Source organism: Ahaetulla prasina, chromosome 3 (assembly GCF_028640845.1).
Source record: "Ahaetulla prasina isolate Xishuangbanna chromosome 3, ASM2864084v1, whole genome shotgun sequence".
Classification (NCBI taxonomy): Eukaryota; Metazoa; Chordata; class Lepidosauria; order Squamata; family Colubridae; genus Ahaetulla; species Ahaetulla prasina.
Genome location: NC_080541.1, coordinates 120457498 through 120485260, shown reverse-complemented (window position 1 = coordinate 120485260; position 27763 = coordinate 120457498). Strand labels below are relative to the sequence as shown.

The following is a 27763-nucleotide window of genomic DNA, read 5'->3' as shown; positions in this document are numbered from 1 at the left end:
CCCTGTTGAAATCAATCCTATATTTTCAGGCCAAGTCTTTATTTTATTTTTTCTAAACTTCTAATATCAACAATATTACTCATTTCCAAATTTGATATGAAATCTCTTAATCGAGTCAGGGATAAAAATCCTAAGCACTGAGACTTCACTCAGTACTTCCCTCCCAGCCGGGGGGGGGGGGGGCAGGGGGGCCGGCATTAATGAGTATTCTTTTGTTGTGGTAATTCTGTCAATGGTGAATCCATTTAACAGTGATATCAACTGGTTCATGTCTTATCATTTTCTGAAGGAAATTTTTTCCCCAAGTTTTTTATTTTTTTACAAACATATCAATGCATGAACAGTGTGGCACTCGAGTGTCTTACATTTTAGTACAAATAAAATAATATTCATCATGTTTACTATGTTTGACAAGCTTATGTAATTCTGGTAATAGTACACATATTTATGTTAAGTTATGATCTTTCATTATTTAATTATTCAATATTTCAATATGTTATTTTTATGCTAATCACCATATTCTGAGTGTCATTCCTTTTACTACAAATAAAATATTATTAATCATATTTATTACATTTAGCAAGCTTATATGGTTTTAATAATACACATATTTATGTTAAATTACAATCTTCTATTATTTAATTATTCAATATTTCAATATGTTGTATTTATGCCAGTCACCATATTATTCAAGCATACTTGATAATACCATCATTCAATTTCTGATTTCCCCTCTTGTTATTACTTCACCTTATTTTATAGAAATGTGAATTACATTAATCCCCCTCTTTAGTTTGCATCCCTATTCTAACTTTTAATTATTCCATTATTATATTTAAAAATATTCCCTTTCTAGCCATCGTTGCTTGCCCGCTTTAAAGCTTTAATTGTTCTTTTCTTAGTTTGCCTCCCATATTCCTCTCTTGGATCTTTGTCTCTATCTTGACCCATCATTTTAAACATTTCTCCCTTCTCTGCCCTATTCCATTGTCTAATTTTCAAAATATCTACTCTTGCCCCTATCTCTCTTCAAAAAAAAAAAGCTTATTTCATCAATCATTGTTGTTTTTGTAGTTATCTCCTGCTTGTCATCTCATTTTATTTGTTGGCTTTTCTGTTCTGTTTTTTCATCTAATCTTTCAATTCACTCCTCCTCTTCCTGGGCGTCTTGGTCACTCCTTGTCCTCTGTATCATGTTTTCCAGCTCTCTATCTATGATCTGCATTTTATTCATAATCTCCTTGTAGCTTCTTGTTAAAGTATTAAAATACTTTGAATTAATGGCACCGTTTCTCCCCAAATTCCACTCTTTTCTTGCTGGTGGAGCATCTCGCTTAGTTTTATTTTGTCCATCTTTTATCCAATAATCCAAAAACCATATATTCAAACCTAAAGTCACTTCTTAAAAAGTTCAATATTCATGAATCTTTATATCCCAAAGCTGATCGACCTGTTCCTCTGGATAGTCTCAAGAATTTTTTCCAGAACCTCCATAAGTCCCTCTATAAATTCAGTCTTGTGTTGTAGTTTTCAGGGGTCATGTTAATAATAGTGTCTTTCTTATTCTCACGTTTAAATCTCCAATAGTCAAGTATTTCCAAGATTTTGGGAATATGTTATGCCTTCCTTTTGTCAGCAGGTGGCACTCTTAGGTCAAATTTCAATATTAACCAGTTTTATCCAATTTTAATGGTAAACAATTCCAAAAAAAAAAAAAAAAGATATTAGTTTTTTAAGTAAATAGTTCCAGCATTTTAAAATGCTTATCCAAAACAAAATGGCTTAGGGCCTGGGTACTTATGGGACCGCCTACTGTTACTGCATGCCTCCCACCGACCTGTATGCTCACACAGAGAGGGACTTCTCAGGGTGCCGTCCGCCAAACAATGTCGGCCAGTGGCCCCCAGGGGAAGATCCTTCTCTGTGGGGGCTCCTACCCTCTGGAACGAACTTCCCCCTGGTTTACGCCAAATACCTGACCTTTGGACCTTTCGCCGCGAATTGAAAACACATCTATTTATTCACGCGGGGCTGGCTTAAATTTTATTGGGTTTTTATTGGGTTTTTAAATTTTTCCTATGAATTTTAATGGTTTTTTTTTAGTTTTATATGTTTTAAAGTCTTAGGCCAATGGTGTAATAAGTTTTTTAATTCAGGTTTTAATTGTATATTGTATTGCTTGTTTTATTTTGGCTGTACACCGCCCTGAGTCTTTCGGGAGAAGGGCGGTATAAAAATCGAATAAATAATAATAATAATAATAATAACAATGCCTGTCCAATTTAAAAATTCAATTTTCTGTATTTTTAAAGGTTTTTGCCTTTCTCCGTTTGATTCCTATTCTTTCAATTTTGAAATTCTTCTCAAAATGTTAAATCGCTACTTTTAAAAATAGAAGTGGGCCTCTCTTTTCTTGGATATTCTTTGGAGTTGAGTTTTAAATAAAAAGGATTCTTCTCACCCAGTTCACCGACTCCGCTCCAGTACAGTTCTTAGACGTTTCTTGGTTGTTTCAGCTTCATGGCAGCCATCTTTAGGCTGCCTCTTCTCCTTGCTGTGGCATAGAGGAAAAAAAGGCCGGGGTTCAGCAGGAGAGTTGCGATCTCTCCCACAACCTCTCAGGGCGCCCGTCCTTAGGTTCGCCACCCCTACAAGGCGACTTTGGCTTCTCTTGGAGCCCACAAACAGGGAGAACTCAGCACAGGGAATGCGGAGACCCATTCCCTGCATCTGATATTGCAGTGATGTCAGCTGGAAGTTGGAAGGAAAATATTATGAGGCACTCAGTCATATGTTTTTACTGAATAAACAAAAGATTTTGTATCCTACTTGCTTTTAATCTATTTTACCTTCACCTTTATTTCATGTGTTGAACTATTTTATTAGTTTCACAGGTGCCATTCTTTTTTTAAATTTACTGCTTGTCTGTGTAATACATTTATTTTAAAATAGATGTACAATGTTAAATATTTTAAAAAATTATTTCCTAGATATATGCCATCGGTTTCGGATAACAAAGCGCTCATGGTAGTTACTGAGGAACCAATAATATATGTTCCTCCCCCACCTTGCCAGCCATTTATCAACCGGACAGAAACACTCAGGTAAGCTGTTTGTTTATAAATAGTAGAGATGCTAGTGCCAGATAAGCATTAGGACCTAACGTTTGACTTCCTCAGTATTCAATTCACTGGATGTATAAATGAAACTCGCAGGCGTCTTAATGGTTAAAAGGAATATGTAAATAACAAGCCAAAAGAGCAACTTGGATAATTTTCTTATATTGGATTTATAAAAGAGACTTGTTAAAATTTTGAACAATTTTGTGACAAGGGACAAAGAAAAAAGAAAAAGAAAAAAAGTTCTAGGGCATTATTTAAAGACATCAAGATTGTTAAAAGTAAAAGGAAGGAATATCAAGTTGATCAAGGATAAAGTAGACATGTTGTTATCTCTGGTAATCTTTAATGGACTTTTGTTAATGAGGACTGAATAACAAACTTTTAAGGTTTTGTTTATAGATAGAAAGATGAGATATGGGAAGAAGAGATCCATGTCGTATCTTAAGAGAAGGAGACAAGTTACTAAAATTGTTTATACTGTACTGTACTGTGATGAAAGGGGAAGTCATTTCTTTATATATTTTTTCTTTGGTATATTCTTATTGTTTCTTTTTAATTTTAATTTTAATTTTTTATTTTTTTTAGTATATTTTTATTTTTTCTTTCCTATTGTTACTTCTACTTTCTAAACTTTGTATTTTTTCTCTATTGTAACTTAGTTTTCATTTTTATCTTTTTAATTGTAATATTGAATAAAATTACCATATAAAAAGTGTCCTCTCATGCATTTTATGCATTTCAAATAAATTCTGTAACATTGACAGAATATTATTCAACATTATGCATTAGAATAGCAATTTATTGGATGATTGGTTGATGAGCTTGCAATTCCATGTCCATTTCAGTGCCATAGCTAAAAGCAAATGAGTTTTATAGGCATCTCTACTGGAGTTCATGTAGTATATTCCCAATATTATGTAAGAATAAGCAAATATACTTTCTTATAGCTTACCAATCTTCACCTATCCTAAGCAGGCACAAACTGATTGGGAGATCCAAATTCAAATATTGAAATCTGATGTAGATAAAATGAGACATTATTTCTGAGCTTCTTATTTGAGAGTATAAACAACTTGAATATGAGTTCAAAATCAGTGCTTTTAAGTTCTTATGGAGAAGGTTGTCCTTGAATATACTTTTTCATTCCTATCATTATTCTATTTAATCTTCATGCTATATGTACAGGTTAAGTCATGAACTAAGAGGTTGGGTACATAGACATGAAGCAGAAAGAACAAGATCAAGAAGGATGTCAAATAATCAGCAGCAAAAAGAGCAGACTGCCCAGGTAGGTTTGTGAAATTACTTATATTTTATGGCAGCAGGAAAAGAAAAGGAGGAAAAATGAGATCCTCAGGCCCAGAAGTTCAAAAGACAGAGTTGTGTGTTCCGGGGAATGAACAAAATTCTGATACTGTATTCCAGGGTCCCTATCTCTGTTCCTTTGTCATTTAGGTGATTCTGGAATATCTATGCATATGTGGATATATCTAATAATTATATATAATTAATGTATTTTAAAAATACGTTTCTGTCCCCCATGAATGGTTCCCCACATCTCATTGTTAAAGTTTGAATTTAAGTTTCATGTGAGATACTTATATTGGTAATTTGAATTGTTTTATGAAACATCTGAAAATGTCTTGCATTTTAAATATATATACACTTAATTATAGTTTTTCCTGCACATTTGTATATCTACTACAGAACTTTAGTAATGCTATATCACAGTTGTCTTTAAATGATACTTAGTATTTATATTTAATTTGGTGATAAGTTATTTCCTTGTTCATTTTTTTCCTATCCCCAGAGTGCTTCAGGAAAAAATTCTGAACTAATGACTCTTCCCTATACAGACAACAGTGTTGGGTAAGTCAAAATAGAATCTTCTTGTCAGTATAGTATTATATAGTTTAAAATGTTCCCTTATGTAGGAAATATTTAATTGTTTTACTGAAAAGAGCCAGATATTTTTATTGGCAATCCCCTGTTAACCCAGTTTTTATTCAAGCTTTTTAAGGATTCATCTAGTCAAGTATTCCATTTCCTACAATGGCCAGATATATTTTTCTAGAAAATTCACAAATGTACACAAGAAAATCTATATTTCTCTTTGATTAGTTCTGGTACCCAGGATACAGAAAATAATAGAATATGTCTGATACCTGAGATCTAACCTGTCACACATGAGCAATTTTTCCTACTTTTTCTACTCTGAAACAATTGTCTTGCTGCCATCCGCATATAAATTCTTTGCTGCCTATCAGAATTAAAACCTCATTCGTATTATTGTTACTTAAGCTATACATTGCGATTCCACATTTTGCAGTCAGCAAAAGATGGCTTCTCCTACACCTCTTTCTGCACTTTCTCCTTATCTATGCACTACCTGTATTTTTAGATTCTTTTCTATAACACTGGTGGCGTATGTATACTTTCATTAAAAGAAAAATATAAATATTATGATACTGTGTACTAATTTTTGGCTTTGTACAGTGATATCACAAATGCAGTAAAGCATGTTGTTCCTGAAAATTTGGAGAGCAAATGATGCTATTGGATGCTTAATTTATTTTATGATATATTTGGATGTTTTATGTATGCAATAGTATGTATCCAATAGTATCTTCTCATGTATTTCAGTAGGAATTCAGGAAGTGAGCTACAGGTTTATTATGCTTCACCACGGAATTATCAAGATTTTTTTGATGCGATTCACAGAAGGGGAGATACATTCTATGTGGTGTCATTCCGTAGGGTGAGTATATTAAAATGGTCAGCAATTACAAACATGGAAAGATTGTCCTTTTTTATAACATTCTATCCAAGATTTTTGAGAATTATTGTTTTTTGATGAGGCTAGTGTATCTTTTAAGTATTCTCAACATATAAACCCTGAGCTTTCTTAAGAAAGAAATTGTAAAATCTTGATTGTGAAATTATATTACAACCTGTTATAAAAGTGTTTCTCTATGAAGAAGCAAAAAAAAAAATCCCAATGAATTTGATCAGAATTTATTGTTCCCCTAAGAAAAATGAGGGCCATTATTCTTTACTGGGAAAAGAAAATGAGCGTAAATGAGATTTATACCTGAAAAAAATCAGTACATATCCAGAAAATGAAATCATATAGTTTTCTCTTGTGCAAATGGGACTGTTTTAGTCAGGTGTTTTTTCTTCATTAAATTTATTGGCATCACATCTTCTAGGTATTTGCAGTGGTTTTGCTTCAGAAATCAGGGATAGCAGTTCTTTTTGCAGCAAAATATCATAATGGAATAGGAAGTGGAAAATATAATCAGGGTCTTGACAGCTTATAGAAACCAATTTGTATGTGAGAGGACAGCCATGGGAAACATCTATTTTTATATTATATCTCCCCTCCTAGTGATACTTCCCAGAATGGAAGGTGAGTTTTAGTAAATAACTTTTTAAAAAATTATCCAATTTTGTTTCTTGGAAATGATCAATTAGAAATGAAGTGTATGTTTAATTATCAAAAGGATAAAAGGATCTATTTCCATTGTGGAGTTATCCCTGTATCTTTCAGCAGATGGAGGTAATGTTTAACTTTATTTTAAGAAAGTTGTTTTTCAAACATTCTACTTCAAGAGTTGATATTTTTCCTTAGTTTGGCTGCTGAGGAATCTTTGTATATTATTATGGATTCTGGAAAATATTCTAATATGCTCATTTTTGTCCCATGTGTGTAATTTCTGTTGGTTCTCTTTTCATCCGATAAATGCATATTGCAGTGTGAAAAAATGGTAAAAATGAGAGAGCTTTTAGGAAAACTTATCCTACACTATTATCTTATTTAGCAACTCTTGTACTTTTTTTCACAATGATTGATTAGCCCTTTAGTCTCCCTCTTCTGAAAAAGATTCTTGAATAAATGGTGGCATCGTGGATAAGCCATACAGATGGTTTCTTTAGATGTTGAGGATGAGCAGCATCATTATCATTGGCACTATATTAAATTTATTTTTCACTTTTCTTCTGGGAGACCCAGAAATGGGATTCTGTATCACAGTACTTCCACTTGCCTGAGCAACTTGGCCTTAGGGCATCATTACTTAGCCTTCAGCAATGAGGGTTTTCATTCGCCATGTTTTTAACTTGAAGGCAGAAAGACCATAGATTTGAAGGAAAGCTGCCATTTGCTGCAGGTAATACTAAGCTAGAGGCAGTTTTGTGAAGTGTTAAAACATCAGCCTGGAAACAGGAAGATCATAAGTTTGAGACACATATCTTAGTCACAAACCTTACTGAATGACCTTGGACCAATGACTCTCTCAGCCTTAGGAAGGAGCCAATGACAAACCATTTTGAAAATCTTGCCAAGAAAACTGCATGGACTTGTCTAGGCAATTGCTGGAGTCAAAAACTGATTTGAAGGCATTTAAACTAAAATACTAAGCTAGGTGGACATCATCTCTGTGGTTGGTGGTCTGGTGTTTGGGGCTGGGTCTCTTCTGTATGTAAATTTCCATTTCTCTACCCCCTAAAATCTCTGTGACCTTAAGCCAAGGAAGCTTTGTGAGTCCTCTACCACTGCTGAATAGAGTAAAGGACTAAATATGGTAAATCAGCTGGGACGCCAGGAAAAAACAAAATTCTTCTATTCAGTAGATGAGACAACAAAGGATAGGGTTACAATTCTATTCTAATTAAAGGATAAAGTATGCCTTTTAGAGATCTTTTGTCTTGAATTTTTCAAGAACAGAGAAAATAAGTATTCACTTTAACTAAGAGCATCTGTTTCTTTACAAAAATAATCAATAAATGGAATATTGAAATAGAATGTTTTAGCAGTAGTCTTTATTTTGCTTTTATGCGGTATATATAGCATTTTAATAGGCTGTTTGAAGTTGCATGTTGTGGAATATTTCATCAATGACTTAATATAAAGTTAATATTCAGCCTATTTCAATGTTTGTTTGATATTTAGTAAATGATAAAAATCCTTTTTATAGAATTGTAGAAGTGGAAGGGAACCATTTAGCCTTTGAGTCAAAACCCTTGTTCAGTCTAGGAGTCCAATGAAAAATGGGCTATAATAGTTTCCCCCAAAATAAGACAGCCCCTGCTAATAAGCCCAATTGGGCTTTTGAGCACATGGCAATAAGGCCAAACGCTTATTTCAGGGTTCAAAAACATATAAGACAGGGACTTATTTTTGGGGAAACATGGTACATTTAGTAAAGGGAAATTATATCTGATTCCACTGTCAAATTGTTGTTCTTATTAGAATGTTTATAATATAATATAAAACTTCTTCTTTTCTTTGGTTTTAAAGTATGTGCAGAATTACATTAACTTCCAACACTGTAAAGGATATGGTCATACTTAGTATCTATATTTTACTACACATATGCAGGCATATATAATCAGTCAATCAAATCTTTATTATGCTCATAGATCAGTATAAATTCACTAAATTTTACTATAAGTAAAAATTCACTAGTGGGTCTAAATTCATTGTTTTTTTGTTTGTATGTATATATTTTGAGACCCAGACAGAATTAGTTGTTTTTTATGACTGTGCATGTAGGTACTGTATGTAGGTAGGACTTACTTAGGATTTTTCTTAGTCTGGCACATATACTTGGAATTTTGAAATTAAGTATGTTTTGCACACTCAAAATGACTGAGGAGGAGAAAGGATTACCATGGCAGACATGGCCAGTTACAAAACATACATTTATTAAAATATAAAATGTGGAAATTTCTGCCTGCTATTTCTTCTCGTTCCTCCAAGATTTTTCCTACCACTCCCAGTTTAAAGTTAGATAAAATCTCTTTCATCTTGAGCTTCATTTCTGATGATTTGAAAGATATATTTATGCATCAAATCTTCATTATGATCAAAAGATTAGCATAATGAGGGTGGGTATAATCAATTAAAAAGGATAAAAAATACATCTGAGTCTAAAAAAATTATAAAAAGCTAAAACCTATAAAACAAATAAATATAAAACACAAAAATCCAAAAGGAATCTAAAAAGGGGTGGGTGGGATTAAATGGGTGTAGGGAGAGCGTAAATGTTAGTATATCACAAAATAAGCACTCTAGAATGACAAACTAGATGCTCACTAAGACTAGCTTATGGCACAGATCATCCATCACCTGATGGATTTTAAATACTGCTGCGCAGAACCTGGCAACATGATAGCTTGTCACGGGGTTAGTATCTGAAAGCAGTAGGGACTGTAAAATTGTCTTGTGCGCCCTGGATATTTATGCTGTAATGACGAGATGAAGCTAGTATGAATATATTTGTAATACAGACACTGGGAGAGTACATGCTCTGTTGTTTCTGTATGACAGTGTCCAGAAGCATTGTCTCTCCTGATAGGAAATCTTCCTGTATTGGAGGACAGCAGAGGGGAGGGCATGGCCTCATGCCAGAATAAAGCTCTACCAGGAGTACTTCAAGATTAGTTAAGTATAACATAGGAGAAGCAGAATACCTGTTGGATTGGTTCACTGACAATAAACATTGGGGAGCTGGCTAAATCCAGGTGGTGCTCTTGTGTTTGTTATGTGCTGTTGAATGAGTGCTTTGGCCTAGTTATATTCCATGCTGAGTAAAAGGCCTGGAGAGAAACCCAAGGGAAAGATTTTACTTGCCGCTGCCTTTTCCCATTTGGACTGGAAATCATCCTTCATAGTTAAATTGTATTTATGCAATTTTCTTGAAAATACTTAAGGCGTGATTTGCTATTGCCAGAAAAAGAGAGAGAAGTAAAGAGAGAAACTTTCCAGATTCCAGTCCTTTTGAGGATAAAAGAAGAACTTACATGTGTTGCCTCTGATTCACTGAAAGAACAGAATAATATTGATTGATCACATTTTATTGTGATCATTATATTTGAGTTTTGTAGTAAAAACAAAAAAAGAAGTGTTATCAGTTTTCTTGGGGGGGGGGGATTTGTTTATTCATTTATTCCCTGCTGTTATTTTTATAAATAAGGCAGTAAGCATACATAGTAATCCTTTCTCCTTCTATTTTCCCAACAACAACAACCCATGAGGTGGGTTAGGCTGAGGAAGAGTGACTGACCCAAAGTCACCCATATGTTTTTCATGCCTCAAGCAGGACTAGAACTCACAGCCTCCTGGTGTTTAAGCCAATACCTACCTTCATCCTGCAACTTAGGAAAGATCAATATATGTGCTGCAAGGTTCATTTTTGCAATTCTGAATGGCTACCTGGAATCTACTTGGAATTAGTTGTTGTTAGTTGCGAAGTCGTGTCTGACCCATCACGACCCCATGGACAACGTTCCTCCAGGCCTTCCTGTCCTCTACCATCCTCTGAAGTCCATTTAAGCTCATGCCTACTGCTTCAGTGACTCCATCCAGCCACCAAATTAAAGAGCCCAAATATGTAACTTCAAAGAGTCCATCTTTTCTCTTCTACTGTCTCTCATTGAGCCTTAATTTTGGTTTAAATAGAGTTGGTAAGACTAGAATCTGTGTCAGTAAGAATAATAAAAAGGTTAATCTTTTTCCAAATCTTAGTTCCAAAACTATGCCCTCGTTATAAAAGGGAAGTTGTTTAGTAGTTGCAGAACAGGACAGAACGTTGATGAAGAGTTATGCTGCTTTTCCGACAATGTAAGATTATTCTTTTCCTCCCAATCAGAAGCAAATCAATCCCTTGAACTGACTTTCTGCCTTGAATTTATAAGTCCACAATTGTACTTTGGGCTATTTCCAGCTGCATTTTATTTCTCTCCAAAGTGCGCAATTGCAATTACTGATTTTATTATATTGGCATTAAATGCCCTTAACGCCAGGCAAGTTCCATTGATGCACTAGATTTCCCTGTCATATAACATTTTTTTCAGAGATAATTCCGTACAGATGAAGCCGTTTTCCGTCCTTGGCTCTATCTATTTCCAAGTTTGCAATTATACAACCAACAATGTCTAGTGTGTTCTAAAGTTCAGATGCAACAACAGTGAAATATCAGATGCCAATAGATCACAGCACCACCTGTTGGTTAAGAATCATAATAGCGCTGGTTTAGCATTCCTATACTGCAGTGGTTCCCAACCTTTTCTTGTTTGAGGCACAACCTTTTCTTGTTTGAGGCACCCTTGGAAAGCCTTTCAAAAGTTCCCGGCACCCTTATAAGGAAATAGATATTTAAAATCTCCGTAGCTCAAAAGTTCCCGGCACCCTCAAAAGATCTCACGGCACCCCTTAGTGCCGCGGCACACTGGTTGGGAACCACTGCTATACTGTAATTAGTGAGAACTTTTTTCTTCTATTATTTATGCAGAGGCCATAAAGATATTTGTAAGAAACTATTTCTAGACTAGAAAAAAGATTGGACTGCATCCAAAATAAAGTACCATGTTTCTTTGTAGTGGATTGTTCCTAATTGTAAATTCTAAACATGTAAAATAATATGGGTGGCATAAATTCGTATGGGGATAAACAAAAGAATATACTCTTAGAATGTAAAAGAGTAGTAGTAATTGTTTCCCTTGCTTTGCATCTGACAGATAGTAACTGCAAATAATAAAATATTACCTTTTCAGATTAAGTATTCTCTACCATTTTAAATTAATATGAGCAGAAATCTCTTTACTATCCAGAAGATTACTTTTGGAATAGTAATCCTCTGGCTTTCATATCTGCATACTAGAGATCTTCTTGATGGGAAATACTATTATTCTTGATGGATTACTGGGCAGCATAGACATTGGCAATCTATATTAGGTGCTTTAAAATTCTATGGCTAAATATTTAAAAATTTGCATACAGTAGATTCCACATATTTATTTTCTGTCCTTCTTTCTCTGTATATAGATATCTACAAATTATCTATACCAGTGATGGTGAACATTTTGGGCTCAGCATATCAGAAATTCAGAAAATGCTTTCCTTGATTCTGCTGCCACACCCCAAAAGAGACCTCTCCAGACTCTCCTTTCTTCTCTCCAAACCTTCTAGATCTTGAAGTTGCATGAGAGGGCCTTATTCTTGCATTTTCTGGACCCTCAGATAATTGTATGAGAATGCTCATGTGATTTTGCGGGCCAGAGACTATGCGAGAGCAAGACCTTCTTGTGCAACTTCCAGAGCTTCTGAAAGGCCTGGCATGTCACCAAAAATGGCATGGTGTGTCACCTGTGACACACATGTCATAGGTTCACCATGACTACCCTGACCTGTGATGGCGAACCTATGGCACGCAGGTGGCACGCAGAGTCCTCTCTGTGGGCACACCAGCTGTCCATCGTGCATGTATGCACATCTCCCGCCAGCCAGCTGGTCTTCGGGTCCCTGACGTGCATGCGTGGGGGGCGGAGCGGATTTGGGATGTGCGTATGCATGCACAGGGGGCACTTGCATTGCATTTTGGGGTTTCACACACATGCCACCCGTGTCCCGTTTTGGGCCTGGAAAGCCTCCTGCACCAACCTGGAAGCCAAAATGGGGCGTGGGGGGGGGCGAATGAGCAGAGGGGGATGGGGTGCATGCTCGGGGAATGCACACATGTGCAGGGGGGGCACGTATTACATTTTGGGGGTTTGAGCAGATGTGTGTGCATTTGAGCCCGGGCACACGCACTTTGGGCACTCTGCACCAAAAAGGTTAACTATCACTGTCCTAGACCTTGAGAAAATGCATTTGGATATTTTCTTACCGTGTTCCAAGTAGAAAGTTGGTTTCAGGATTGTACATGAACTTCAGGACTGTTGTTTTCTTTATATTTTCCTTTTCCTATGTCCTTTATTTTTAGAGAAAAAGTAAAATGTGTGAGATGCCACAATTAAAATGAAGTGGTACTCTGATATTGTAAGTTTTCCTTCTTTTGCCACTTCCTTCCAGTTTTTGACTCAATTTGAAAGAAAAGTCATTTGCCAAATGCTATGCTAAGCCCCTTCAGGATTCAGTTTAAACCTGGGGTCTGAATTCTGTATTGTAAATTCTTATCATAAGCCATAGTCAAAGTGACCACTCAAGAATTGTACAAAACAATTAGTAATCTAGGATTGTTAGAGAGGAGCGATCTAATATATTACAGTGTAATTATGGACGGGACAATGCCTGCTACAATGCTTAAATAAGGAAGGCTGTGTTTCTGTTTCTTCATTGTTATAGAAACAAAGAGTAGAAAAACAGTGTAGGTAGATAGCTATGGAACTGGAACATCAGCACTGTAGAAAGTCATATCTGAAAAATAAATTTAATGAACCTGGGAAAATGTGAAACTTAATAGAAACTATGTTGTGTTTCAAATTCTGTAAGCAATAACCTATCACACTCAGAATTTATTTAAGAGCTTTTTTAAAAAGACCATAAAAATGCTGAGACTTTGATTCTGTTTGTTTGATTCTGTTATCAGAAAAATATAAATTAGATGCTTTAGACCAAGTAGAATGTATTTGAAATTTCCCAAAGCCATTCTACATTGGCTTTTTAATTGCAAAACAAAAAACAAAAGAAAACTGAAAATTTTTTGGGAGCCTACGACTACAAATACATATTCCAGGAAACTGCATAGATTTCCTATTCTGAAATTCTTTAGTTTAGGTTAATTTAGGTTCTATGTCAGATGGTAGGTCATCAAAATCTCTTCTTTGGGATAAGTGTTACCTAGGGGCTAAGACAGCTGAGCTTGTCGATCAAAAGGTCGGCAGTTCGGTGGTTCGAATCCCTAGTACTGCCGTGTAACGGGGTGAGCTCCTATTACTAGTCCCAGCTTCTGCCAACCTAGCAGTTTCTAAAGCACGTAAAAATGCAAGTAGAAAAAATAAGGACCACCTTTGGTGGGAAGGTAACAGAGTTCCGTGCGCCTTTGGCGTTGAGTCATGCCGGCCACATGACCAAGGAGACGTCTTCAGACAGCGCTGGCTCTTCGGCTTTGAAACGGAGATGAGCACCGCCCCCTAGAGTCAGGAACGACTAGCACGTATGTGCGAGGGGAGCCTTTATCTTTAATAGGCGAGCAGTCATAGCTCATTTGTGTATCGGTGTAAATTGCTATATTTAGGCTGTGATTGAAATTCCCTGCTCTACTATTGTGGCAAATATGAATTTGTTGATGATACTGCATAGAAGGGAAAATATTTTTTTTCTCCTATTTTTGTGTTATTTTTTAGCATAACTAATAACAGTGAATATCGCTAGCATTAAAAAAGTAAAAAAAACTTTGTTTTCTGGGTTTCTAAGGACCAGTGCTAAGTTCTAACTACTATTTTAAATGACATGGTCATGTTGCAATTTGAATTTACGAAAAACTACCATTTTTGGATCAAAAAAGTCTGATATTGTGGGTGGACAATATCCCAAATAGACACATAGACTCCAAGAATTCTCAACCATGATCATGTGTGCTAAGTAATCCTAAAAATTGAAGGCCACAAATCTGTAGGGCACCCCTATTAGCGAATGTGCCCTAATCTCTGTTGAAGAAAATATAGAACGAACAAACAGGAAGCCTGGCAGAGTTGGCATATTTTCATAAATTGAATAATTGGTGATACTTCATTTATCTGGTACTGCCATATTTGTACATGAATAATAAAACTATAATCATTTCTGAAGCAGAATTAGGGACCTAGGGGATATATGGTTTCCACTTAAGGTGCCCCTCTGCTGACACATTAAAAAAATAGTCACAATCGCCTGAAGAGCTTGAGTAGATCTTAGCTCAAATGAAAATAAAATAGATTTCTCCTGTTTTGCTGCAAGTAATTCTTTGCCGTTTTCTGATTTGTTGTCACATAAAGGAAGCTGGTGTTCCCTTTCACCTGCAATTATAAAACTTTGTGGATTAATTACATATTTAACTAGCCCCTTGGAAGCAGCTGAAATCATTCTGGAAATAGAAAAGGCCCTAAAATATGTCATCGTGAAAGCCTGGTCTCCTGGTTAGCCACAGAAGAAGGCATTTTCAGTACACCTGGAGCCTTCCAGCTCTGACCTTGGGGTTGTATATTTATTTGATTTGTATCTCACATTTCTACAAGGCAATTAGGAAAGCAAAATAAAAAATAGGATATAAACATTGAAAAACATAAATTGAAGTTAGTAGTAAAATTGTACACTAAAACCATATAATAGTTAAATGTTTGCTAATCTCTATAAAAGAGATTCTTTTATAGATTCTTTATAGATTTTCTATATGCCAACTGAGTAAAGGATGCTCTGTAGCATGGGAGAAGGATGTTCTGCAAACTTCTCCTACATTTTGGATTGTGATTGGAAGATAATTTCTGTCACAATGATAATTGCCCACTGAGATTTTCGTAGGTATGGCTTTTAACATTATTTGACACATGTAGAAGCTGAATTTGTTTTGCTTTTGACTAGGTTTTGATTGGTATCATTTGGAAGAAACAGGAAACAAGAAAGTGTACTGTACTGAATGCATTCACTTTGCTGCTGGTCATCCGCTGCTCTTTCCTTCCAACTTTCCCATCATTAAAGCCTTCTCCAGGGAGAAGATCTTCACATAATGTGCCTGAAATAGGATACTTTGAGTGACAGTTTGGTGCAGTGATTAAGGTGCTGGCCTAGAAGTCAAGACTGTCAGCCCTAGGCTTTCCTTCAGTACAAAAGCCAACTGGGTGACTTTCAGCCAGTCACTCACTCTCAGCCTAACCCTCCTCACAGGATTGTTGTTGTTATAGGGGAAAATAAGAGGCAGAAATAGTAAGTATGCTCCCTGCCTTGAGTGGTCATTTTGTGCCTCAGCTGAGAACTCTGGATTAATTTGTTTGATGATTAATTTTTATGTTTAATTTGTTTGGTTTTTCAGCCGTCCAACAGTATTATAGCCATTCTAAATCTGGCATCCACCAGACAAGTTAAGAATGTATTTCTCATAAATCATATGAAAACATTCAGTCATGCTGATTGAGAGTTATGGAAGTTGCCAGCTTCAATACATTTAAAAAACAAGTTAGGGGGTTATAGTATTCCTACTCAAAGTACAGAGCCTGAGAGGATTGTTTTATAGCGAGGTGAAAACATTTGGGATTAGAGGTACTTACCTCCAAAATTTTCAGATTTGTTTATAAAATGAATAGAATTATATGGATTTTTTTTGTACAAAAAATGAAAAGGTATTTGTGAATCTGCATTTAAATAATATCTGAGGAACAGAATAGTTAGCACTATTCCTAGCACAATAGGACTGTGCTAGGAATAACGGAGAGGGAGAATACATGGAAACTGAATAATATGAAATATTGTTGAACAATTTATGTAATGCAAAGAAAGTTGATTTCATAAGTACTGGCACAGAGAGTTTTCACTTGGCTTCCTAATAATCTGGAAGAGAAAATATCTAATCTCTAGAGTGGGTAAATTCCTTGCTAATGAAGTCAAACTTCCCAACTAGCTCCCTTTGTGCCCTCTTTTCATGCATACTTCTTCAAAACATATTTTTCACAAGACCTCATAGATAAGATGTAGATATCTTTGAAACTAAGTTGTAAATCTGAAATTCTAGGTTTTTTTTTTTGTCTTTTCTGTCCATCTACACAAATGTGAAATGTGTTAATACAACACAGTATTAATTTCCAACTTCAATAAATAATAGGAAGGGGCCAGTAGAATGTTTGGAAAAGCTGTCCTTAAACAGTTCGCCATTTTTCTCATTAATGCAATCTTTATTGTGCCACCTCCTAATGCTAAAGGGAAATTATCAAGGGAAACATCTGTCTTCCTAAATATTAAAGAGATGATTATGTGCCATCAAGTCATTTTCAACTTGACCCACATAGATAGATTTTCTTCATAACGATCTACTAAAGTCACTAAATGTTTTTTGTGTCTTTATGGTTATTTTTACTAAGTGATTCTGAAAAAGTTGTATCAAGCAATTTGGTATTAGAGTAGAGAAAGATAGGATGTCATATTGCAGCTGTATTAATTTATACGTACCGGTAAGTGGTATCTTTGAGTCTCTGCCAAGTTAAAGCAAACTTAAGTACTTAAAGCATTTAAGTAACTGAAATTATCAAAATAAAATATATTACTGTCTCCATAATTTTATGCATTTTGATGTGGTATATCTGATAGTTAATGTGGCCTAATACATATGGGTGAATTTAACTATTTGGGGGAAAAAATGAATCCTTTCTTCATCCATGGTTTTGGATTATAAGAAAAAAGACTCATATTTCATTGAGCTTCTCAATTATTGCCAAAGTAGTAAGAGAAAGAAAGTAAAGCATTATTAATTGGCAGTTTAGTATTTGAGATACAAAATACTTAAATTTATTGTTAATAATAGTAAGTTATATGGTAAAAATGGAAATATAAGCTTTAAAAACTCACCATCTGCTCTTTTCATGTGAAGTGTCATCTAAAGACAAAATAAATCAAAGCAAGTTAGACTCCAGAGCAGATGACTTTGTAGCTCTGAGCCAACACTTTTACTGTGATGGAATGACAATCCAAGAGAAAGCCTAAAGCTCAGTGCCTGGCATAATGGCTGGAAAACTATCTGACTGGAAAGATGATGTTGCCAAATTAGACTGTGCTCCAATTTTTGTCATGGCTATCCTCTAGTTCAGTAATCTTCTGAGTACAATACTCTATACATTCTAAATTCAATCCAAGGCAGTATGTTTCTTTAATCAAGTTGAAGTACAGATTTTGTTAGCTGTTCAAGGACACTAGCAAAGGCTACATATTGTAGACCTATTTCCACAGAAGCATCTAAACAGGGAAGAGCAACAGACAGTTCCTATTAAGCAAGGCTCCGTTAAATTTCATGCCACATTTGTTTTCAAGATTGGCACTCCTCGTTTTGATCATTTAGCTTCGAAGATTCTTGAGGCTAAATAATCACTATTTTTTAGCATGGTGGGGTTTTTTTAATTAACCACATTTTTAGTTAAAATAACTCATGTGCCATCTGGAAAGCTTAAGATAGCAATAGCAATAGCACTTAGATTTATATACCGCTTCACAGTGCTTTACAGCCCTCTCTAAGCGGTTTACAGAATCAGCATATTGCCCCCAAACAATCTGGGTCCTCATTTTACTGACCTTGGAAAGGTGAGTCAACGTTGAGCTGGTGAGATGTCTGCTAATATAAATTAATTTATATTTATGCAATGTATAGATTGATGTAAGTTGTCAGTTAAAATTAATGATTTAGAACATTATAATGTAATGGGGTAGCATGGTGGCTCAGCAGTTCAAATACTGGGCTTGGCGGCTGGAAAGCCAGCAGCCCAGGTTCAAGACCCCAAATGCCACATGATGGGTAAGCTCCCATCCTGCCCCAGCCTCTGCCAACTTAGCAGTTCGAAAGCATGCAAATGCAAGTAGATAAATAGGTACAACTTCATTGGGAAGGTAACAGCACTCCATGATGTAATACTGGCCACATGACTTCCGAAATATCTTTGGACAGCATTGGCTTAATTGCCTTGAAACGGAGATGAGTACTGCCCCTATAGTCAGCAATGACTAGTGGCTTAAAATCCACAGGGACTCCTTTACCTTTTTAAAATGTAGCAGTAAAAAAATCAGGGAACAAAGAATATTCAGTAAACTGCAATTACCGTATATACTCGAGTATAAGCCGAGTTTTTCAGCACGTTTTTTGTGCTGAAAAACGTCCCCTCGGCTTATACTCGAGTCTACGTCTTCGGGAACCCCGCACAGGAGGGGGTACCGAACGGACTCCCATGGGAGGGACGGGGAGCGGGCCCGCCGAGGTCTCCCGGGATTTGTCGCCCCCAGGCCGGCCCCCATTCCCGTGTCTGGTGGGCGGACGGCGCAAACTTGGCGGACTGTGCATTGGCGCGGGGAAGCCCTGGTGGTGCAGTGAGAGGGCTGGGCAGGGGAGCCGCCAGCCTTCTCGGCTGAGGAGGAGGTTTCCCGACCGCGAGCCGCCGCCGCGAGCCACCCCAAAGGCCAGAAGAAAAGGTCATTCCATCGGAGTAATGGAGCGAAGGCTCCTTCCTCTCTCGCCTTACCCATGCTGTGCGAGCCCGGCTGGGCTGCAACCCCGCCGCTCCTTCCTCAGCCTCCCGGGGCTCGCGCTCTAGCAGCCGCCAAGCTCAGGTCGGACTCGGCAGCTCCCATCAGCACTCGCACGGCGCGATTCGGGCAGGAGGAGTCGGGCTCGCTCTGTGGCGGTGGCGCCTCCGCCGCCGCCGCCGCCTCCGCCGCCGCCGCCGCCACGGCCACGGAGCGAGACCGACTCCTCCTGCCCGAATCGCGCCGTGCGGGTGCTGATGGGGGGCTGCCGCGTCCCGCCTGGGCTTGGCGGCTGCTAGGGCGCGAGCCCGGAGGCTGAGGAAGGAGCGGCGGCGGCAGGTTGCAGCCCAGCCGGGCTCGCACAGCATGGGTAAGGCAGCTCCCATCAGCACTCGCACGCGCGATTCGGGCAGGAGGAGTCGGGCTCGCTCTGTGGCGGTGGCGCCCGCCGCCGCCGCCGCCTCCGCCGCCGCCGCCGCCGCCACGCCACGGAGCGAGACCGACTCCTCCTGCCCGAATCGCGCCGTGCGAGTGCTGATGGGGAGCTGCCGAGTCCGCCTGAGCTTGGCGGCTGCTAGAGCGCGAGCCCGGAGGCTGAGGAAGGAGCGGCGGCGGCGGGGTTGCAGCCCAGCCGGGCTCGCACAGCATGGGTAAGGCAGCTCCCCATCAGCACTCGCACGGCGCGATTCAGGCAGGAGGTCGGGCTCGCTCTGTGGCGGTGGCGCCTCCGCCGCCGCCTCCGCCTCGCCGCCGCCGCCGCCGCCGCCACGGCCACGGAGCGAGACCGACTCCTCCTGCCCGAATCGCGCCGTGCAGTGCTGATGGGGAGCTGCGAGTCCGGCCTGAGCTTGGCGGCTGCTAGAGCGCGAGCCCGGGAGGCTGAGGAAGGAGCGGCGGCGGCAGGGTTGCAGCCCAGCCGGGCTCGCACAGCATGGGTAAGGCGGAGAGGAAGGAGCCTTCGCCCATTACTCCGATGGAATGACCTTTTCTTCTGGCCTTTGGGTGGCTCTCGCGGCGAGTTCGCGTCGGGAAACCTCCTCCTCATCCGAGAAGGACTGCACCGCCAGGGCTTCCCGCGCCAATGCATAGCCTGGCGGGAGTTACTGCAGCTCACCCGGCTCCCGCCCCAACTGGTGGTGTTGGGGCAGCAGCTCCGCTTTCTAGCAAAAGGTCGCCGCCCAAAACTCCTCGCCTTCTCCTGGGAAGGGCTGGATGGCTAGCCGGGAAGGGTTGAATAAGCAAGCCAACCTCCCTCCCTCCCTCCTCTCCCCCGCAAGCGAAAGAGCGTTTTCCCGTTGGAAGAGAGAGAGAGAGAGAGAAAGGAGGGGCCGTTCCTCCCCTTCTTTCATTCTTTCTTCTCCCTCCGTGCTTCACCGTGCTGGGCGACCTGGAGCAGCTGCTCTTCAGCCAGATGCTCGGTGAGTCAGCCCGTCCCCTTCCTTCCCGTGGGGGTCTGCCTTGCTGGTGAAGGTTATTGGGGCTTTTGAGCAAGGGAGGAGGAACGCGAGCACTGCCTTCGGCTGGCATTCCGGGATTTCCTTTGTTTAGAGCTGGGAATCCTCCTTCCCTTTGCACTCCTCCTCCCTCCTCTCTCTCTCTCTCTCTCACACACACACACACACAGACTTCTAAAGTCGATTGGCACAATGCTAAGCAAACACAGCAGTGGGTCAAGGGTGAAGGGCTAGGAACCTGGCAGGTGAAAGGTTGAGCGACATGAAAGGCAAAGACCACAATTGTTTTAAGAAAGAAGCTTTAGCAGGGAGGGGGGGATGGGAGGGTGTTTTAAGTTTTGGCAAACAGCCAGGCCAACTGTATTGGAGAAGGTCACACAACTGGCCTTAACATTTTAGCTGCTGTCTTTTTCCTCACACTTGGGTTTAATGATATTAGAGATCCTTATTGCCCTGCCAAAAAAAAAGAGCCACCCCAACGTCTATGAAAATTAACCTTCTCTGCCAAGAGACACTGTGCAGGGTATTTTCACTATTGGTGTGCATACAGGCTTAGATTTGTGCTGGGTTCTTAGTGCTTAGAGCACTGACCTTCAGAGGCACCCTGGTCCCTTGGAAGCTAAAGGAGGACTCATTTTCATGCTTGCAGTTGTATTGTCAATTTCTGTGAGACAATGTTGTTGAAGTAACTCACTCACTCATTCATTCATTCATTCATTCCTTGTGTGTCCAATCACACTTAGCCAATAAAAATTCTATTCTATTCTATTCTATTCATTCATTCATTCATTTTATTTTGTCAAATACATATTAAATAATTATATAAATATAAGCATGAATTGAATACATAAAAGGAATACAACTAAAGGGAACATTAGGACAGGGACGGTAGGCACGCTGGTGCTCTTATGCACGCCTTACAGACCTCTTAGGAATGGGGTGAGGTCAATACTAGATAGTCTTTGGTTAAGGCTTTGGGGATTTTGGGAAGAGAGCAGAGTCAGGTAGCACATTCCAGGCATTAACAACTCTGTTACTGAAGTCACATTTTCTGCAATCTAGATTGGAGAGGTTCACTTTAAGTTTGAATCTATTGTGTTCTCGTATTGTTGTGGTTGAAGCTGAAGTAGTCATTGATAGGAAGTACATTGTAGCAGATAATTTTATGAGCTATGCTCAGGTCATACCAAAGGCGGCGAGTTCTAAATTTTCTAAAGCTGGGAATCCTCCTTCCCCTTTTGCACTCCTCCTCCCTCCTCTCTCTCTCTCTCTCTCTCACACACACACACACACACACAGACTTCTAAAGTCGATTGGCACAATGCTAAGCAAACACAGCAGTGGGTCAAGGGTGAAGGCTAGGAACCTGGCAGGTGAAAGGTTGAGCGACATGAAGGCAAAGACCACAATTGTTTTAAGAAAGAAGCTTTAGCAGGGAGGGGGGGATGGGAGGGTGTTTTAAGTTTTGGCAAACAGCCAGGCCAACTGTATTGGAGAAGGTCACACAACTGGCCTTAACATTTTAGCTGCTGTCTTTTTCCTCACACTTGGGTTTAATGATATTAGAGATCCTTATTGCCCTGCCAAAAAAAAAGAGCCACCCCAACGTCTATGAAAATTAACCTTCTCTGCCAAGAGACACTGTGCAGGGTATTTTCACTATTGGTGTGCATACAGGCTTAGATTTGTGCTGGGTTCTTAGTGCTTAGAGCACTGACCTTCAGAGGCACCCTGGTCCCTTGGAAGCTAAAGGAGGACTCATTTTCATGCTTGCAGTTGTATTGTCAATTTCTGTGAGACAATGTTGTTGAAGTAACTCACTCACTCATTCATTCATTCATTCATTCCTTGTGTGTCCAATCACACTTAGCCAATAAAAATTCTATTCTATTCTATTCTATTCATTCATTCATTCATTTTATTTTGTCAAATACATATTAAATAATTATATAAATATAAGCATGAATTGAATACATAAAAGGAATACAACTAAAGGGAACATTAGGACAGGGACGGTAGGCACGCTGGTGCTCTTATGCACGCCTTACAGACCTCTTAGGAATGGGGTGAGGTCAATACTAGATAGTCTTTGGTTAAGGCTTTGGGGATTTTGGGAAGAGACCAGAGTCAGGTAGCACATTCCAGGCATTAACAACTCTGTTACTGAAGTCACATTTTCTGCAATCTAGATTGGAGAGGTTCACTTTAAGTTTGAATCTATTGTGTTCTCGTATTGTTGTGGTTGAAGCTGAAGTAGTCATTGATAGGAAGTACATTGTAGCAGATAATTTTATGAGCTATGCTCAGGTCATACCAAAGGCGGCGTAGTTCTAAATTTTCTAAAGCTGGGAATCCTCCTTCCCCCTTTTGCACTTTTATTGTTTTTCGTTCAAATAAATATTCATGTTATTTTACTTGGCTCTATCTTTATTTTTTACATTGACCAGTAGCTGCCTCATTTCCCACCCTCGGCTTATACTCGAGTCAATAGTTTTTCCCAGTTTTTGTGGTAAAATTAGGTGCCTCGGCTTATATTCGGATCGGCTTATACTCGAGTATATACGGTAATTAAAAAGCGAGAGATAGTTAAAAATTAAATGCTAATTTCTCACATCAACATGAAAGCCAGAAACCATGATAAAGCTATTGTTTCAATTAAAAAACAATAGAATCATGAATAGTAATGATGGGTGAAGATTTGGTGGATAAAATGGACAATCTGAATGGTGGACATTCAGATTGTGAACTATTATTGGCAAGAGTTTTGTTTTGTAATCCAGATGGGAATGTGACACTCTGAATATTAGGGTTTGTTTTAAAAATACAAGAATACTTCACTAATACTATAATTAAAAAATATAATCCAAAGGAGGTAGAAATAAGCTAGTTCAGTCTTTCCTGATGGCTGTATTCAGCTATGATATTTTTATGGAAGCAGCTACGCAAGTTTGAATTCTTTTTTTATTTTTTATTTTTTGAAAACAAACCACATACAAATCATTTTTTGAACAAGATATTAGTCAGGTACATAATTAAACCCAATTCAAATTTCACCCCCTCATTATATAGTTTGAATTCTTATCTCAAATGCAATTTATATGCTGAATTGGTGTGGGGTTTATTTTTAATGCTAGCTCCCGAAAATACATGTACCTGGAATCTATACGGAAATACAGCAGTGTGTCAAAAGTTCTTTAGATAGGGACTTGTATTGGTTTTAATTTTCATTTTATTCTACATAATTTTTTCACATTTTAAAAGTCACCAGTACAACTTAATATCTGTAACATATTTTTTAGGATCATCTGTTGTTACCTGCTACCACGCACAATAAGACCAGGCGACCAAAGATGTCAATAGTGTTACCAGCAATAAACATCAGTGGTGAGTATGGAAGTTAACGAATTATCAGAAAAGCTACTGTTTCATTACAGTCAAATTATATGAATATTTCATGGACAATTTGGAATTATATCTGTTTAAGTTCAGTCTCTTCTGGTGAACTGTGGTTCAAGTAGTAATTTTTGAATTTTATTTATTTTGTTTCTACATCACCAAAATCATATAATTCATGCCAGTTTACATTCATAAGGGATATTAAAACAGATAAAAATAGTTCTGCTGATTATAGCAGAAGTAAAAGTAAAGAAACAATAATCATAACACATACCAGCAGCATCAATCTAGCAATGGACAATGTGAGTTCTCAAAGAGACTGCAGAATGACTCCATTCTGGCAGCTTTCCAAAAAAGAAATGAGGATTTCTGCTAATTTGACTTCCGATGGCAGACTGCTATACAAAGCCAGGTCAGGAAAGCTGCATTTCATGTGTTCTATAAGAACCTAGGAGCCAAGATATTTGTGGCCATAAAAATACAAACTTGCACTTTAAATTTATATAGAAACCTATAGAAAGCTAGTTCAGTGCCCCCAGTACACTATAGGCCCCATAGCAATAGTTGCTCCCACTCACCACTGCCCAGGCAGATGTGTTTGGCAACAGTTGCAGCTTCTGGGTAACCTTGAAGTTACAGCCCCATATAAAATATACTGCACTAATATAATCATGATATTTCCATGAGTCACTATTGTAGGACCTTCCACTTCAGGTAGAGGTTGCACCAGCCAAAGCTAGGGGAAGTCTTCTTAACCACTCCTTGCAGCAGTAGCATCATTCAATAAGAACACTCTAGTTATAGACCAGATATTTCTGAGGGAGTGCCATTCCATGTAAAGTAACATTTGGACCAGCAAAATGGCTTATGGACAAATACAGCTTCATCTGGTTTGAGTTCAAGCTTAATTTCTCTCTTAAAACTCTCAAAGCCATGATATATCCAGTTCAGTCCAAGGGTGACAATGAACAACCAGCATATTGATGGTGCCTTACCCAAACTGATTGATGAGTTTTTCAATGGCCTCATACAGATACATAGGAGAAGAGGATTTAATCCTATAGTAGCTGACTTCTCCTTCCCCGCTTACATGGATTGGAATTGCCCACTTAGGTAAGAGCAGAGCAAATAATCTAATTTTACTCTTTTGTTTTGCTCTAAATCAACCACAGAAAGATTCTGTGGTTGATAGTATCAAGAGCAACCAAGAGGTCAGGGAGGACCGTGATGAGTGCTCTTCCACCATCCAGATCCTGGCTGAGATTATCTACCACAGTGAGTGGCTGCTCCTGTTTTAGATGTCATACAGATGAAACCTAACTGAAAATGATCCAAAATATTTTTTTTTGCTGTAGTAATGCCAACTTCTCAGAAATAGGTAGGAACTGTGCAATAGATAGCCAGTATAGCTAAGCCCTGGTGTATTGCGGGCAAACTGCCCTCATCCATCATGACATGGCTTGACGTTGATTCAGCCTTCCACCTTCCAAGGTTGGTAAAACGAGAACCCAGATGATTGGGGGCAATATGCTAACATTGTAAACTGGCCAGGGAGTGCTGTAAAGCAGCAGTCCCCAACCTTTCCAGCTCTGTGGACCAGCGCCAGTGGTGGTGGTTGGCAGTGGGGAGAGGGGATGGTTTTGTGTGCGCATCACTTCCACAAATGCAGCTTTACGTCTCATCCATTCCCACTGGGCCACAGCTCGGCACCAGGCTGTGATGGGGACCCCTGCTGTAAAGCACTATGGGGTGGTTTATAAGTCTAAATGCTATTTCTATAGCTGGGTCCAGGGAAAGTCTCAAGAATAAAAATCACTTTATGCATTTATTTAAATCAATTCTTTTTCTAGATTAGGTCACTTCAAGATACTGGTATGAGGAATCACATGATGGAATGCTTATAAAAACAAGCAAAGGAAGAGAAAAGTTGGAAAATCAATCCTTTCTATTTCATTGAGAGGCTCATATATGCATGCATGCACACACTCAACAGTAGGGAAAATTTGGGTGCATTTAAAGTGTTTTTAAATAGTAGTATAACTTTGATTTCTTATAATTTTTATTGATATTGCTCGTTTTCTATTTTAATATGTTTTGATTTATCCTTGTATACCATATTATTTTTTTATTCAGTAAAGCAGATGAAAAGTATTTTCGGATTAAAGTTCTTGTGCAAAGAAAAAAACTAAAACTACAGCTGAAGCATTTTAACTATTATATTTTCATAAATAGCATTGAAAAATGGGGATAATACCGGTATTAGCCGAAACAGAAATACCTAAGTAAACTCTCAGTTTAGCAGTCTGTATATTGATATTTAACAACATTCTGTATTTATGGACACCTTTTCCTTTCATTATTCAAGGGTTTACTCTGTTAAATAAATCATAATTTGTTTTTGGCATTCATTTGCAAATTATGTGCAGTAGAAGCAATTTCTAAGCAGACATAGGCTTTCACACCTGCAGGCAAGTAACTTATAACTTGCCATTTGTACATCTGTTCTTGAGACATGTAATGCTATGGAAGCTCTCAACTTTCCATTGGAAATGTGTTTGCTGTCCCCTTCATTCAAAGATATGAAGAGATCCTGGTGAGTGTGCCCCCAGGATCTTACGATGCATCCAAAAGGGGTATAAATTCGCTTTCTGATGCACTGATTGCTAAAGTAAACAAGTATATTTATTGGAAAAATTAGATAACAAAATATGTTTTGCAAACTAAAGAGAAACGTTGCAATCACCATATGTGATTGTGGTTCCGTTTGCTGAAATTTGATGGCTTACTAGCTCTCTACCTTTTTTTTTCATTTTTGAAATCCAGAGGCAGATTATATATCATATGGTGTCATCTATGAGGCTTCATGTTCTTTCATCCATTATAACCGCCCTGAGTCCTTCGGGAGATAGGGCGGTATATAAATACGATTAATAAATATATAAATACGATTAATAAATAAGTATGCACACATGTACCATAACTCTCTGCTCTAGTCAGTAGTTTGCAGTCTGGGGAATTATCTATTCATAGATAGCCTACCCAGCATAAATCTATAAAATATTTAGGACGTTCCTTATAACATTTATCCTATAAGGAAAAAACCCATTTATTGTATTTAATCTCAAGAGACGTTTAATGAGATTGGGCATGAAAACATACATATAGTCCAACATATGTCAGCAAGTGTGAGCAATATCTGTAAATCTGAATAGTTCTTTAATGTTGTTTAGGGTGTGGTATTACAGTTCTAAGTAAGATTGTTTAAATCAGGAATGAGTGAACCTCCCCGAATCACCTCTTCTGAATTTTATCTGAGCAGAAAAATCTATTTGGATGTTGTCCAGAATTGTCAAAAGCAAGTCTGGAAGCTTTTTTAGTATGATTTCTAAGTACTTGGAAGTCTTTCTGTAATTATCACATGACTTAACTATTGTTTTTTCTATTCCTTTTGATAGTCTCTGCAGAATGGCATTGAAAACTTTCAAATATTTTTTCTGTTGAATGTTGTGGTAGTTATTGAAGAACAAGGTTATTTTTGTCATAGGATTATGCTATTACTAAGATATGGGTCCAGAAAAACTAATACTGGTGCCATAAAAATACAGTTTATGTTTCAGTAGTATGGTATTAATGAATCACATCTTGATAATTGAAAGCATTCTTCTAAGATATCAATAAACTAAATCACTGTCATTTTTAGTGGAAACTTGATGACCTGAGCTGTCTTGAGTTAATTCAGTTAATTAATACAGACAGTCCCAGGGTTAAGAATGAGTTCTAATCCTCCATCTGTCTAACTCAGATTTGTATGTAAGAGT

General features: G+C 38.3%; 1 protein-coding gene and 1 long non-coding RNA gene across 5 annotated transcripts in view; one reads left to right on the top strand and one right to left on the bottom strand.

Moving 5' to 3' along the window:
- The window catches only part of ATF6 (activating transcription factor 6), a 101663-nt gene that overhangs the window by 38456 nt on the left and 35444 nt on the right, over positions 1 to 27763 (top strand). For 3 of the 4 annotated variants that reach the window (XM_058174550.1, XM_058174552.1, XM_058174553.1), the window contains 5 exons: positions 2991 to 3104; positions 4308 to 4410; positions 4933 to 4991; positions 5766 to 5880; positions 23849 to 23933. In XM_058174550.1, coding sequence (XP_058030533.1) covers positions 2991 to 3104; positions 4308 to 4410; positions 4933 to 4991; positions 5766 to 5880; positions 23849 to 23933 — 476 coding nt within the window. The remainder of the gene's footprint in view (positions 1 to 2990; positions 3105 to 4307; positions 4411 to 4932; positions 4992 to 5765; positions 5881 to 23848; positions 23934 to 27763) is intronic. The other variant, XM_058174551.1, reaches the window with a different exon arrangement.
- Positions 353 to 18346, bottom strand: LOC131194018 (uncharacterized). Its single transcript, XR_009154092.1, has 4 exons — positions 17437 to 18346; positions 13912 to 14900; positions 12791 to 12874; positions 353 to 2751 (listed from the first exon to the last, which is right to left on the bottom strand). It is a non-coding gene; the product is annotated as an uncharacterized LOC131194018 (long non-coding RNA).